The sequence below is a fragment of the Stomoxys calcitrans genome, chromosome 4 (genome assembly GCF_963082655.1).
Source record: "Stomoxys calcitrans chromosome 4, idStoCalc2.1, whole genome shotgun sequence".
NCBI classification, from domain to species: Eukaryota; Metazoa; Arthropoda; class Insecta; order Diptera; family Muscidae; genus Stomoxys; species Stomoxys calcitrans.
The window spans coordinates 91,521,991-91,538,291 of NC_081555.1; the positions used below are offsets into that span (position 1 = coordinate 91,521,991).

Sequence of the window (16,301 nt, forward strand, 5' to 3'; positions counted from 1 at the left end):
GTCCGCCCGTCTGTCCGTCCGTCTGTCCGTCCGCCTGTCCGTCCGTCCGTCTGTCCGTCCGTCCGTCTGTCTTTCCGTCCGTCTGTCTGTCCGTCCGTCTGTCTGTCCGTCCGTCTGTCTGTCCGTCCATCTGTCCATCCGTCTGTCCGTCCGTCTGTCCGTCCGTCTGTCCGTCCGTCTGTCCGTCCGTCTGTCCGTCCGTTCGTCTGTCGAAAGCACGCAAACTTCCGAAGGAGTAAAGCTAGCCGCTTGAAATTTTGCACAAATACTTTTTATTAGTGGAGGTCGGTTTGGATTGTAAATGGGCCAAATCGGTCCATGTTTTGATATAGCTGCCATATAAACCGATCTTGGGTTTTGACTTCTTGAGCCTCTAGAGAATGCAATTCTGGTCCAATTGGACTGAACCACTGTGCTAAGTATGGTTCAAATCAGTTCATAACCTGATATAGCTGCCACATAAACCGATCTTGGGTCTTGACTTCTTCCGCTTTTAGAGGGCGCAATTCTCATCCGATGTGGCTGAAATTTAGCATGAGATATTTTGTTATGACTGTGCTTGATATGGCGTAAATCGGTACATACATTTGAATCCCATATTTTCATAATTGGTCTAAACAGCCGTTTGGAGGGTGTCTATAAGAGGGTTGTGCGCCGCACCCCATCTGCCACTTGAGCACAAATTTGAATGACGCACTCCACTCAAAAATATCTATCACTTGATCCCCTATTGTTTTAATGGGTCAAATAACCTATTGGAGGCGATTTAAGGAGACTTCAAAACTCCATTCATTTGTGTCTCATATAGCTATGATCGAGTAATATTCCCATTTGAGCGTTTTTTTGGGGTTGGGGCTTTTGGTTTTAGGTGGTGTTTTTGGCGTAACGGGGGAGGGTCCGTCCCCTTCCGATATCAATAAATTATATAGCCGAATATCTTTCAATTGAGTCCCATATTGCCATTATCGTCCAATATGGCGCTTTGAAGGGGTTTTGGCGTCAAGTGAGTCCCATATTGTCCCAATCGGGTGGTGCTTTTTGGGTAGGGGCAGGGTCCGCCCATGTGGTCAAGTGGGTCAGGGGTATTGGGAAGAAGGAGAGGACAATGATATGGATACGCTGGCATGTTCATTGGGCATTAAATACTATAAGTCTCCTGGTCCAGATGGCATCAATTCCAAGATGATACAGGAGGGTTCTCTTACGTACCTTATCATGTAGGAAGGCAATATTGAGCGGCTAAGGACTTGAGGACGAATAACCTCTCATCCTTCTTCGCAAAAAAATTTGTAGTTGGACTGGATTTTGGAATTGGATTTTGTACTTTCATATATTGTAATTGGTGTTTTTTTTTTACAGGTGTCAGCACGCATTAAAAAAATTCTCCCCAAAGAGGTGTCGCACTGAGGCGCGCCGTTCGGGCTGGGCTATAAAAAGGAGGCACCTAATAATTGAGCTTAAACTTGAATCGGACTGCACTCAGTGATATGTGAGAAGTTTCCTCCTGTTTCTTAGTGGAATGTTCATGGACAAAATTTGCTAATTTGCAATTCGTCAGCACGCATATATCAAGGACAGGTTGATTGATTCTGCGTTTCATAGTATCATGCATCACTTGGAGAGGACTCTTCAGTTCAAGGAATTCTGGAAATAGAGGAGGCATTTAATAATGTGCATTAATCCGCCATATCGGCGGCTTTAAGGGATGAGGTTGTGGAAAGCGTCATTACGAGCTGGCTAATGAGTGCATTTCTGCATAGGGAGATCACGGTCAGTATTGGGGCCACCTCGGGGAATGTGAATGCGACGAAGGGTTTATATAGAGACTTAAGCCAAGACGACATCTTGTCACCGCGAGGTTCATTGATTTGGGGTTTCGAACATTGCCCTCGGATTTACGGCGTCTTGGGCTAGTGGGTGTGGAATAGAGGTGAATGCCAGAAAAATCGAAGTAGTATTGCTCACGGCGGAAGGTGCCTGGGTTTAGATTGCAGAGGTTGCAAGAACCACTTGGGTGCTGTTAAAGTCGGCAAAGTTCCTTGGGGTTATTTCGAATTGTAAATTGAGCTGGCAATTGAATCTAGAGTCAAGGGCAAGGAAGGACTTCGTGGCTCTCTATTCGTGTCAGAGGTTTGTTGGTAGTAGATGTGGCCTGCGGCTTAGATTAATGTACTGGCTGTACTCGGCGGTGGTGCGAGCGGTGCTGATCATTTGGTTGCCATATCTGGTGGCCTGTGTTTGCGTCGCATGTGAGTGACTTGGATAAGGGGAATAGGATGGCTTAAGGATTTTTAAGTGGGTTTATTGGTACTACTGCTACCAGGTCCTTTGAGGTGTTACTGAGAACGCAGCCAATTGTCCTATATGTAAGGGAATCCGCCGAGAACCCGCTACTCAGGTTGTTGCATCAGTTTTGGAGGCTACCGGCCAGACATACCGGTTTACTCGACAGGGCTATGGCCGACTTGCAAACTGACTACCTGACGAGGTTGGAATTTGTGGATCGTAGGTTACGTTTGCTAATACCTACCCTGACTGAGTGTCAGATGGGTCGAAGATTGACTGTGGTACCACTGAACGGAACTTCAAATCGTCTCTTGTCGGACAACATAAAGTGACCTTATGTAGACTCCCTGGTCACAAAGATGTATCAGTTAACGAGAAAACTGGTTTGCTTGCGACAGAGGGTGCAACTCTTCCCACGTCACATGTCTACTACGAGCTCCACTAACGTCATAAGGAGACGTGGTTTAATAGATGGAACCCAATAGCATGCTGTGAGCATACGAAACAACAATGAAACTAACGGTATCTTCTATTGATGGAGAGGATTCATCCAGAAACGGTTATGGGAAGTTTAGTATACCAAAAACACTAAAATTAAATTTTTTCCATTTTAATTTATTTTTCTTATTTCTTATCATTTGATAGTCGTATTTTTACAAAATAAAAGTTTAGTAATTTTTTGATATATTTTTAATACACTGCAAGGGGAGCAAACAGGTGCTTTTGTTGGTTTTGGCCGCTTTGGTAGGATTTGGCGTTGCTGTGATAGGCTTTGATATTATGAGCAGGGGTTCTCTTGCCATAGGGACTCTGTGGGTTGACTTCCAACATGAAGTCACCGGAGAGATCACGAGCAGCAGCGATACCCATGTAGGTGCGTTTGCCATAGCTTTCCTTGTTCTTATATTCTGCCATGCTGTTGGCTTCCCGAGCGGGGAAGTTGTGTTCGTTGCCGGGGCGAACAGATTCGGCATAGTAGTGGGTGGCAAGCATGGAAGCTTCAACAACATTGTCGGCATTACGGCTGCCAGCAGAGGGACCTTCGGGGAAGAAATCCAAATCGCCAACACGTCTAGTGGTGCCCAAGCCCAAGGCAGAGGTGTGGATGGCATCAACGAATTCAGCATCATTGCGAGCCAAACCAGTCAAAATATGGCTGTCCTTGGCCATTTGAACGGCAGGGTCCAAGGCTGTAATGCGGTGGAATTTTTCGGAGGTTTCATCATAGTACTTCTGGCCAGCGACACCAGCAACATTGGCACCAACACCTTGACCCACAACATGGATGATTTCGGCAGGCACATCGCATTCTTCGCTCAATTCAACAAAAGTCTTGCCGAACATTTCACCGCAACGTTCAACATCCAAGGAGGCATAACGTTTGACATCGGTGATGGTGTTGCCCAAATCGATGACAATCAAGCTGCGGCCAAGTTGTTTTTGATCTTCCCAGTTGCGGCGTTCCTCACCAGCATTCCATTGGGCATAGGCATGGGGTTGTTGGCTGACACGTTCCAAGTAGGCTTCAATGAAGTCCTTGTTGGCCTCTTTAACACTTTCCAAGGATTGGGGCAAGCCAGTAATGAAAATGGTGACTTCATCATCTCCGAATTTGGGCATGTTCTTGGCGGTTTGAACATAACGGCTCAAATCGGTGGTTTCCTTGCGGCCATTGCTGTAGACATGGACGGGGATTTGGCTGGGGCTGGGCACATATTCAGGGGCTACGCCATGGCCAGCCTGGGTCAAATGATCTGGAATAGAAAAAAATTGGTAACTTTTAAACAACAGCTTTCATTCTAGGAGACAAGGCTTTACTTACAGTATTTGCGCATCAATTCAGCACCCTGTTCCAAAGGCATCTTCTCCAATTGCTCGAAGGTAACTTCATCCATGGATGGGGTGTGCTCCAATTCGATGGTCTTCATCCATTGGGAAGGATTCAAACTGTTGCTGTTGTAGCTTTTGTAGCTATTGCTGTTGCTGTGGTATTGTGTGGGGGAGGCCAAGACAGCGCCAGCCAAACAGGCCACAAGGCACAAAACTCCCAATGGATTCATCTTCGTCAATGTTATGGTTCTGTATTAAATGTGGATGACTTTGTGAATGCCCCTAGTCGACAATGCTTTAGAACCTGAACTGGGACTTTGTCGGTTTTTTGAAGGCATTTTATAGTCACAAAGTTAGCCTACACTTGCCGAATGTACATTTGTTACAATATTGCTGACACAGTTGGAGGGCTTTGGTTATTTTGCAATTTTTTCTCGTATTGTTTTTTGTTGAGAATATCATTTTGTCTTATGTAGAAAGTCTCATAGTCGGCTGGCTTTTCAGAATATTTTTTTTTTAATTCTAGAAAATTGTTGGGTTTTAGTTTTTTTTCTTTTTGAGATAAATCAAAAATTCGGTACATCAAGAAAGAATTCAAAAATAAATTTAGTCTTGATAAATTTTAAAAGAAACTTTTTGCGACATTTCTAATAGTTGGGGCGTATATAATAAACAGAGTTTCTATTTAATTTCTGGCATAAATGTACGTACTTGATACCTCCAGACTATTCCGTTTCCAACGATACTGTGAGGCAATTAATTTTTATACCCACCACCATGGGATGGGGGTATACTAATCTAGTCATTACGTTTGTAACACCTCGAAATATTCGTCTAAGACCTTATAAAGTATATATATTCTTGATCGTCTCGATGTTCTGAGTCGATCTAGCCATGTCCGTCCGTCCGTCTGCCGAAATCACGATAGCTGTCGAAAGCATGAAGCTAGCCGCTTGAAATTATGCACAGATATTTAATATTGTTGTAGGTCGTTGGGTATTGCAAATGGGCTATATCGGTTCAGATTTAGATATAGCTTCGATATAAACCGATCTCCCGATTTGACTTCTTGACCCCTTACAAGTCAAAATTTCGGCCGATTTGGTTGAAATTTTACATGTAGTGTTCTGTTATGACTTCCAAAAACTGTGCCAATCATTACATTCAACAACTGTGCCAAGTACGGTTCAAATCGGTCTATAACCTTTTATTGCTACCATGTAAACTGGTCATTCGATCATCCTTGCTCCGGCAGAAGTTTGGTATGTAGAATAAAATTATGCCCTTCAACTAAATTTATTTTGAATAAATTTTTAGCAGAATCCATGGTGGTGGGTTCCCAAGATTCGGCCCGACCGAACTTAGCACACTTTTACTTGTTTCTTCTAACATCCGCTTCATAATAAAGCAGCAATCATTTTCAGCAAACAACAGACTTTTCAGCAGTAAGCCTGCTGCTCTGAAATTGCAGAACTATTCCTGTAACAGCAGAACTACTGCTAAAATAGCAGTAAAATTCACTAATATTCAGCAGATAGTGTTTTGCTATTTTCAGCAAACTTGTTTCTATGAGTGTACCCACTACCGAAAGATGGGGGTAAATTTATTTTGCCATTCCGTTTGCAACACATCGAAATATTCTTTTGCGACCTAATCTTCTTATATATAACAAGTAAAAAGGGGTTTAGTTCGGCAGGGCCGAACTTTGGATGACCACCACTTCGGGTATATACGTAAACCACCTTTCGTCAAAATCTGGTGACAAATGCATACCTTATGCCCCATAATAGCTATATAGAAATATGTTCTGATATTGATCTTTTCAGTAGCTACATCTAAAAATAAGCCGATCTGAACTATATAAGACACGGATGTCGAAATGCCTAACATAAGTCACTTCGTCAAATTTCAGTGAAATCGGATTATAAATGCCCCTTTTATGGGCCCAAAACCTTAAATCGAGAGATCGGTCCATATGGCAGCTATATGCAAATGTTGACCGATCTAGGCCAAATTGCAGAAATATGTCAAGGGGCTTAACTTAACTCACTGTGCCAAATTTCAGCGTCATCGGACAATAAATGCGCCTTTTGTGGGCCCAAAGTCTTATATTGAGAGATCGGTCTATATGACAGCTATATCCAAATCCGGACCGATCTGGGCCAAATTGAAAAAAGATGTCGAAGGGTCTTAAACAACTCTTGTCCCAAATTGTGGCATAATCGGACAACAAATGCGCCATTTATGGACGCAAGACCCTAAATCGAGAGATCGGTCTATATGACAGCTATATCCAAATCTGACCCGTCTGGGCCAAATTGAAGAAAGATGTCGAAGGGCCTTAAACAACTCACTGTCCCAAATTTCAGCAAAATGGAATAATAAATGTGGCTTTTATGGTCCTAAGACCCTAAATCGGCGGATCGGTCTATATGACAGTTATATCCAAATCCGGACCGATCTGAGCCAAATTGAATAAAACTGTTGAAGGGCCTAACACAACCCACTGTCCCAAATTTCAGCAAAATTGGATAATAAATGTGGCTTTTATGGGCCTAAGACCCTAAATCGGCGGATCGGTCTATATGGCAACTATATCCAAATCTGAAACGATCTGGGTCAAATTGAAGAAGAATGTTAAAGGGCCTAACACAACCCACTGTCCAAAATTTCCGCAAAATTGGATAATAAATGTGGCTTTTAGGGGCCTAAGACCCTAAATTGGCGGATCGGTCTATATGCCAGCTATATCCAAATCTGGACCGATCTGAGCCAAATTGAAGATGGATGTCGAAGGGCCTAACACTACCCTCTGTTTCAAATTTTGGCAAAATCGGACAATAAATGCGCCTTTTATGGGCGCAAGACCTTAAATCTAGAGATCGGTCTATATGGCAGCTATATCCAAATCTGCACCGATCTGGGCCAAATTGAAGAAGGATGTCAAGGGGTCTGACAGAACTCACTGTGCCAAATTTCAGCAAAATCTGACCCAAATTTCAGCAAAATCGGACTCTCTCTCTCTTACCACAAATGTACTACCCAAAAATGGAACTGTACCGATCGGGCAATATGGGACTCAAATGAAAGGTTTTCGGGAGTAGATTACGAATATGGTTAGAAAGGAGGAATAGGCTTTATAATTTGTTGATATCTGAAGGGGGCGGATCCTCCCCCGTAACCCCAAAAACACCACCCAAAATCAAAAGTGGACCGATAAGAACAATATGGGTATCAAATGAAAAGTATTGAGGAGTAGAATACGAAAATGTATTAAAAACTGGGTCCAAGTACCCAAGAAGTCGCCCTAACCCCAGAACTCCTCAATGCAGACGAATTGAACGTTCACATCAATATGGGGCTTAAATGACAGGTATTTGGGAATAGACCACAAAACTGGTATACAATATCAGTTTGAAGTATAGAAGGTCACCCCACCGCTACCCAAAAACGCCTACATTGTTATATAGGCAATCATGACTATATGGGACGGCAGACTATATAAAACGGCAGAACCTTTTTGATCGAAATTTTCACAGATGGTGTAGGTTGGTCTGGAAGAAATTTTTTTTGATATCGGAAGGGGGCGCACCCTTCCCCCTACCACGAAAACACCACTCAAAAACAAAAGTTGACCGATTATGACAATATGGCACTCAAATGAGAAGTATTGGAGAGTAGAATACGAGTATTGTATTGAAATGTGAGTCTAAGAACCCAGGGGGCCGCCCAACCGTAAAACGCCCCCAAACAGACATATTAGACGTCTATGTAAATATAGCACTCAAGTGTAAGGTATTCAGGAGTAAATTACGAATATGGCAAAAAATTAAGTCCCTGTAATGTCTGGGTGGCCTACTCACTGCCAAAATACACACCAACAAATATTTACCCACTGCTATATACGAATCAAAAAAAGTTTTTTTTTTTTGTTTACATGACTTCTATTCATGGCATAGTACCTCAGAAATATCACCAATATTAGGAGAGGATAACCACCACTTAAATTTTTCCAATCTCCTCGCCAGGATTTGAACCCGCGCATTTTGCATCATTGGCGGACTCGCTTACCTCTGCTCTTCAATGACACGAATTCGATATCCACAGTCCACCAAAACAGGTCTAATATATCGACCATTGCAATATAGGGCTCAAATAAATGGTATAAAGACCAAAACAGAATGAGCGCGTTGAGCAATGTTTTTTAGTGCGCGTTGAAAATGCAACCCTGCAAACAAACACCATGAAAGCAACGCGCAGAAGTTGAACAATTTTTAACTTTGACGTCTAAAAAAGCTTTTGACGTATGGCGTCACAGAATGACGCCCGATATCAGTCGCCAAAGTTGAAAATTTTTTAACTTTTGCATATTGTTTTTGCGGGATTTATTTGCATTTTTCAATGCAACTCTCAAAAAAAACTCAACGCGCTCATTCTGTTTTGGCCTTAAGAGCGATAAAGAAGGCGCTGCGGAGCGGGGCCGGTTCGGCTAGTAAAGTATATATACTCCTGATTGTCGTAAAAATCTGAGACGATCTAGCCATGTCCGTGAGTCTGTACGTCCGTCCGTTTGTATGTTGAAATCACGCTATAGTCTTTAGAAATAGAGATATTGAACTGATATTTGCACAAATTCGTTTTATTTGTTCATAGTCAGGTTAAGTTCGAAGATGGGCTATTTCGGACTATATCTTGATATAGCCCCCATATAGATCGGACTGCCGATTTAAGGTCTTAGGGCCATTAAAGCCACATTTAGTATCCGATTTCGCTGAAATTCGAGATAGGGAGTTGTGTTAGGTCCCTCGACATCCCTGTTCAATACAGCCCAGATCGGTCTAGATTTGGATAAAGCTGCCATATATACCTATCTCCTGATTTGAGATTTTTGGCTCATAAAAGGAGAGACTATTAACCGATTTTGCTAAGTTGCCTAAGGCTCCTTGACATTTGTATCGAGTATGGTTAAGATCGGTCTATATTTCGATATAACTGCCATATAGACCGATCTCTTAATTTAAGTTCTTGAACCCATTTGTCAACCGATTTCACTGAAATTTGGGAAATCGCGTTGCATTAGGCCATTGAATATCAGTACGGAACAGATCGATCCAAACTTGAATGTAGCTGCCATGTAGATCGACCTCCCGATTTAAGGTCTTGGACCTTAAATTGCCTTGGATAAAAGGCACATTTATAGTCCGATTTCGCTGTAATTCCGCACAGTGAGCTCTGTTAAGATCCTCGATATCCGTGCCATATATGGTTCGGATTGACCTTTATTGGTCAGATTGACCTATGGACCAATGAACTTCAATCTCCAGATTTGGATATAATCCCACGGTAGCGCTCATTATTCACAGTTACGTTAGGATTTGCATCATCTTTCAAGAAGTGTGGTCCAATGATGCCACCAGCCCATTAACCGCACCAAACTTTGATTTTTTCAGAATGTATTGGTAGCTCTTGCAATGCTTCTGGCTGGACTTTACTCCAAAATCGACAATTCTGCATATTTACGTACCCATTGAGCCAAAAATGAGCTTCGTCGATGGAATGGCCCCCATATAAACCGAAGTCAAATCTTCTTGAGTCCCTGGAAGCCGCAATTTTTGTCCGCTTAGGCTGAAATTTTGCATGCGAATACGGCCAAGTTTTGTATAGCAGAAACACTGCAATGCAGATTCTACAATTTTAATTTATTTTTCTAATTATTTGATGGTTGTAATTTCTACAAAATTTTTACGAAATAATTGTGTAGATAATATTTGAAATATTTTTAATACAGTGCAAGGGGGGCATATAGGTGCTTTTGTTGATTTTGACCGATTTGGTAGGATTTGGTGTTGCTGTGATAGGCTTTGATATTATGAGCAGGGGTTCTCTTGCCATAGGGACTCTGTGGGTTGACTTCCAACATGAAGTCACCGGAGAGATCACGATCAGCAGCAATACCCATGTAGGCGCGTTTGCCATAGCTTTCCTTGTTCTTATATTCGGCCATGCTGTTGGCTTCCCGAGCGGGGAAGTTGTGTTCATTGCCGGGGCGAACAGATTCGGCATAGTAGTGGGTGGCGAGCATGGAAGCTTCAACAACATTGTCGGCATTACGGCTGCCAGCAGAGGGACCTTCGGGGAAGAAATCCAAATCGCCAACACGTCTAGTGGTGCCCAAGCCCAAGGCAGAGGTGTGGATGGCATCAACGAATTCAGCATCACTGCGAGCCAAACCAGTCAAAATATGGCTGTCCTTGGCCATTTGAACGGCAGGGTCCAAGGCTGTAATGCGGTGGAATTTTTCGGAGGTTTCGTCATAGTACTTCTGGCCAGCGACACCAGCAACATTGGCACCAACACCTTGACCCACAACATGGATGATTTCGGCAGGCACATCGCATTCTTCGCTCAATTCAACAAAAGTCTTGCCGAACATTTCACCGCAACGTTCAACATCCAAGGAGGCATAACGTTTGACATCGGTGATGGTGTTGCCCAAATCGATGACAATCAAGCTGCGACCTTGTTGTTTTTGATCTTCCCAGTTGCGGCGTTCCTCACCAGCATTCCATTGGGCATAGGCATGGGGTTGTTGGCTGCAACGTTCCAAGTAGGCTTCAATAAAGTCCTTGTTGGCCTCCTTAACACTTTCCAAGGATTGGGGCAAGCCAGTAATGAAAATGGTGACTTCATCATCTCCGAATTTGGGCATGTTCTTGGCGGTTTGAACATAACGGCTCAAATCGGTGGTTTCCTTGCGGCCATTGCTGTAGATATGGACGGGGATTTGGCTGGGGGTGGGCACATATTCAGGGGCTACGCCACGGCCAGCTTGGGTCAAATGATCTGGAATAGAAAAAAATTGGTCACTCTTAAACAACAGCCTTCTTTCTAGGAGACAAGGCTTTACTTACAGTATTTGCGCATCAATTCAGCACCCTGTTCCAAAGGCATTTTCTCCAATTGCTCGAAGCTAACTTCATCCATGGATGGGGTGTGCTCCAATTCGCTAGCCTTCAGCCATTGGGAAGGTTTCAAACTGTTGCTGTTGTAGCTTTTGTAGCTATTGCTGTTGCTGTGGTATTGTGTGGGCGAGGCCAAGACAGCGCCAGCCAAACAGGCCACAAGGCACAAAACTCCCAATGGATTCATCTTCGTCAATGTTATGGTTCTGTATTAAATGTGGATGACTTTGTGAACGCCCCTAGTTGACAATGCTGTGGAACTTGAACTGTGACTTTGTCGGTTTTTTGAAAGCATTTTATAGCCATATACCAACTTGGCCAACACTTGTCACATATACGAGAGCTGTTATATAGGTTACTGGCCTAATAATGAAAATGCCAGTATTTATCATCAAAAATGGTTCTTTTGTTTTTATACCCACCATCATAGGATGGGGGTATACTAATCTAGTCATTCCGTTTGTAACACCGCGAAATATAGATCTGAGACCCAATAAAGTATATATATTGTGGATCGTCTCAACATTCTGATTCGATCTAGCCATGTCCGTCCGGTCCATATCGGTTCAGATTTGAATATAGCTCCCATATAAACCGATCTTCCGATTTGACTTCTTAAGCCCCTGGAAACCGCAATTTTTATCCGAGTTGGCTGACATTTTGCAAGTTGTGTTCTGTTATGACTCCTAACTAAGTATAGTTTTAATCGGTTCATAACCTGATATAGCAGCCATATAAGCCGATCTAGGATTTTGACTTCTTGAGCTTCGTGGGGGCGCCTTTATTATCAGATTTGGCTGGAATTTTACTTAAAGTGTTTTGTTTTGTTTCGGTCTATAACCTGATATTGCTCCCAGGTTCATATGGGATCCGGATTCATTTGGATTATACTTTTTAAGCCTCTAGAAGGCGCAATTCTAATTTGGCTAAAATTTTGTACAACAGCTTCTCTCATGACCTTCAACACACTTGTCATCATATGGCCTGAATCGGTTTATAGCCTGATTCAGCTCCCGATCTCCCGATTTTACTTCTTGAGTCACTATAAGGGGGCAATTCTTATCTGAATTGGCTTACATTTTACACAATGACTTCTGACGTCCAAATCTGACGTCCAAATCGAACCACAACCTGATATAACATAGCACATGATAGCAATTCTTACCCATTATCCTTTGTTTGCCTAAAAACAGATACCGGACACAGAATTCGACAAATGCGATCCATGGTGGAGGGTATATAAGATTCGGCCCGGATGAACTTAGCACGTTTTTACTTGTTTTTAACATTTTATTGCACCAATCAACACGAGCCTTTTTTTGAGTGATTATCAAATTGTGCGGGATCCAACAAGAACAAACCTTTTTTACGGCAAGATATTCATAGAATATCGAATGTTTGCTGGTGGGAGAAATGCCCAAGGATGCCTCTGTCTCATGGTATGTCACATGACGATCTTGCATTATAAGTTCACGCACGACACCAAAGCCGTTTTTAAACGACCTTCGCATTTAAACGAGCTTCAGCCACGATTGAATTCATGCAACCAGTTTTCACTGTGCTATAGGAGGGTGATTCATCGCCATACTAAGATTTAAGTTCCTTAATGCACTTTTGTCGTGATAATCCATGCCGAAAGGGTTGCAAAATTGTCGTTCGAAAATGTTCACGAGTTAATTCCATTATTTTGCCAAATTAATTTTTATAAGTCACTGTAAACACTCACAAATGATGGTAGTATGTTAAAACGTTCACAGTAAGATTATGCTAGCAAACGTCAACTTTTCCTATGCAAATGTCAAATTACATCGGCAATACATCGTGTGGCCTAGGTCAGAAACTTATAGGGCAGCCCTCGTAGATTGCTTTTAATTGTGCTGACACAGTGATGGGCTTTGGTTATTTTGCATTTTTTTCTGTTTTTGTGTTTTGTTGAGAATGACAATTTTTATCATATGTAGAATGTCTCATAATCTGGTTGCTTCCCAGATTTTTTTTTAATTTGCGATTAATTATTGGGTTTATAATTATTTTGTATGTTAAGATTTATTTTAGGTATAGAAAGAATTTTTATGAGACATGTCCCATATGCGTCTTGGTATATTAAAAAAAAACAAGTAAAATGGCGTTTAGTTCGGCCGGGTCGAACTTTGGATACCCACCACCTCGGGTATATATGTAAACCACCTTTCATCAAATTCCGGTGTAAATTGCATACTTTATGTCCATACTTTATATAACTGTTATATCGAAATATGTTCCGATTTGAACCAAATACTAATCGGTATAAGTCATTGTTCAATTGTGTATAACAAATTATGGGTCTTTTTAGAAGCTATAACTAAAAATAAACCGATCTGAACTATATGCGACATGAATGTTGAAAAGCCTAACACAATGAACTGTCCCAAATCTCGGCGAAATCGGACAATAAATGCGCCTTTTATGGGGCCAAAACCTTAAATCGAGAGATCGGTCTATATGACAGCTATATTCAAATCTGCACCGATCTGGGCCAAATTGAAGAAGGACGTCGAAGAGCCTAACGCAACTCACTGTCTCAAATTTCGGCAAAATCAGACAATAAATGCGCCTTTTATGGCCCCAAAACCTAAAACCGAGAGATCGGTCTATATGGCAGCTATATCGAAATCTGGACCGATCTGAGCCAAATTGACGAAGGATGTCGAGGGGCCTAACACAACCCACTGTCCCAAATTTCGTCAAAATCGGTTAATAAATGTAGCTTTTATGGCCCCAAAACCTAAAATCGAGAGATCGGTCTATATGGCAGCTATATCGAAATCTGGACCGATCTGGGCCAAACTAACGAAGGATGTCGAGGGTTCTAACACAACTCACTGTCCCGAATTGGAGGAAAATCGGACAATAAATGTGGCTTTTATGGGCGCAAGAACCTAAATCGGAGGATCTGTCTATATGGCAGCTATATCGAAATCTGGACGATCTGGGCCAAATTGACGATGGATATTGAAGGGCCTAACACAACTCACTGTCTCAAATTTCAGCAAAATGGAACATTAAATGTGGCTTTTATGGGTCTAAGACCCTAAATCGGAGGATCGGTCTATAGGGCAGCTATATAGAAATCTGGACCGATCTGGGCCAAATTGACGAAGGATATCGAAGGGCCGAACACAACTCACTATCCCAAATTTCAGCGAAATTGGATAATAAATGTGGCTTTTATGGGCCTAAGACCCTAAATCGGAGGATCGGTCTATATGGCAGCTATATCCAAATCTGGATATAATCTACGTACCGGATTGACCCGAGTCATGGGAGAGGCATATTTTGAAGTGCCTTCTCCGCACGCTTCTGGACCGTGCCGGGAGTGAAAAGAACCCCGGACTCTGATTCTGTTCGTTTTGCCAGAACCGCCTTCATCATCGATCGGTGTCGGTGAGGTGTAACCGGTGCATGGAGTGGGTACATTTCCGATCTTACTCTGGCCTTACATCACTACGGGAGTATTGTCACACTGAATATATTGCAAGGTGCTGTGCGAATATAGACAGCAGTGAGTCACAAGCGTTGTCGTCGTCGCCTTCTGCGTCGTCGGACGATGTGACCCCCCCGACCTCTCCCGTGTGGCAATATACGCAACAGCAGCATCCCAGTCCCAATATTGCCAGACCATTACCGGGGAGTGTATCATTTTTGCTAATTGAATTGCAACGGTCTCCGAGGCAAGATGGACGAGATAATGGATTTTATGCGTCGGAAGAACATATTGGCTGCAGCGATCCAGGAGACAAATCAGACCAACCAAATCAGACCCTGCAGTTTGTACAGTTGTCACGGATATAATGTGCTATATAAGGATCGGAGTGGATACACCATTCCGTGCAGTATAGACCCATCTCACCTGCCCCTGGAGTTAGTGACCTCTACATGGAGTGCACTTGGATAGCAGTAAGGTTCGGTACTGCTGAGATACAGCTATACAATGTGTACATACCGCCGATTGGTAGCTGTGTCCCAATTAATGGTCAGGCTATCAAGCCCGACATGAGTGTGCCATAATCGTCTGGTTCTAGGAGACTTTAAAGCGCATCACGTTTCATGGCTTTCTACCCAATGTAACAACCAGTGGGGCATAGCTTTGGCAGAGCAGATTGAAGGCTCCACGTTTTATACATTTCCATTGCATCCCCTGATCTCCTGAGTGGCAAGCCGTAATTTCTTTGGGATCAGACCACCTCCCCATAATTCTCATCATCGACCGACCACTCGACTTCAAAACCTATGAGCGCCGAACGTTTATCAATCAAGAGAAGGCCGATCGGGTTGTCTTCGGAGAGTATACCAATCGTCGCTTCAGTGAACTGACACCCCCCTCAAATGTACTACTTGCCTAGAGGAAATTCCGAAACATCATTAACGCAGCAGTTGCTCTCTTTATATCAGCCGGTCGGATACCCCAAGTGCGGCTCAATTTCAATTTCCTGGCGCAGGGGGATGAAAGTGATGGGATTCGTTGCACGGACCCCACTAACCCCAGAATCAGCGAGCTGAATCTGGAAGTAAATAGGGTAGTCAACGAGCATAGGCAGAATTTTTGGAACACTTGGAGCAATGTTACTTAGGTACCGGTTTAGGCAAGTTGTCCTCTACTGTTAAGACACTCTCGAACACCGGTAGACGGGACGACAGGACCTCAGTCACTTTTGGCGACGTAACCATAACTGATTCGAAAAGGTGCGCCAGGTTGTTCAACCATCGATTTTCTGTACATCCCGAGAGTGACAGGGCTAGGAGGAAAGGCATTCATCGTACCCGTGGTCTCCGAGCCGAAGAGCTCTGGGCCCCGACGGAATCTCTACACTGATGTCGAAGAATCTGGATCAACCTGTAGTCGAGTACCTCACGATTGTCCTCAACCTGTCTTTGAACACTCTTATAGTACCCGATGTCCCGAAGATGGGCAGAGTGATGCCGCTACTGAAGGCAGGAAAGGATCCGAGAGAGGGGTAGTCGTACAGACCGATGACAGATTTCGAAGACTGCATAGCACAACAACTTCTCCGCATGCTATCACCGCACACATTTTCCGCGGCTTCAATCAGTTCAGGCCATGTGATGTGATGGTCCTCGTGGCACTGGACCTATTGAAGGCATTCAACGCCGTCAGCGATGCCAAACTCATTGAGGACATCGCCAATATGTCCCTCCAGCCAGGCCTGAAACGGTTAATAAATG

General features: G+C 43.2%; 2 protein-coding genes across 2 annotated transcripts; both read right to left on the reverse strand.

Moving 5' to 3' along the window:
* Nucleotides 1–2,880: 2,880 nt before the first annotated feature.
* Nucleotides 2,881–4,410, reverse strand: LOC106082878 (vitellogenin-1-like). Its single transcript, XM_013245617.2, has 2 exons — nucleotides 4,109–4,410; nucleotides 2,881–4,040 (listed from the first exon to the last, which is right to left on the reverse strand). Exons 1-2 carry the CDS (start codon nucleotides 4,344–4,346, stop codon nucleotides 2,977–2,979), a joined length of 1,302 nt encoding a protein of 433 aa, XP_013101071.2. The 5' UTR covers nucleotides 4,347–4,410; the 3' UTR covers nucleotides 2,881–2,976.
* A 5,386-nt stretch (nucleotides 4,411–9,796) lies between these two features.
* On the reverse strand, nucleotides 9,797–11,321 carry LOC131994001 (vitellogenin-1-like). The gene is made up of 2 exons (XM_059367619.1): nucleotides 11,028–11,321; nucleotides 9,797–10,959 (listed from the first exon to the last, which is right to left on the reverse strand). The coding sequence occupies exons 1-2, from the start codon at nucleotides 11,263–11,265 to the stop codon at nucleotides 9,896–9,898; spliced, it is 1,302 nt and encodes a 433-aa protein (XP_059223602.1). The 5' UTR covers nucleotides 11,266–11,321; the 3' UTR covers nucleotides 9,797–9,895.
* Nucleotides 11,322–16,301: the final 4,980 nt, after the last annotated feature.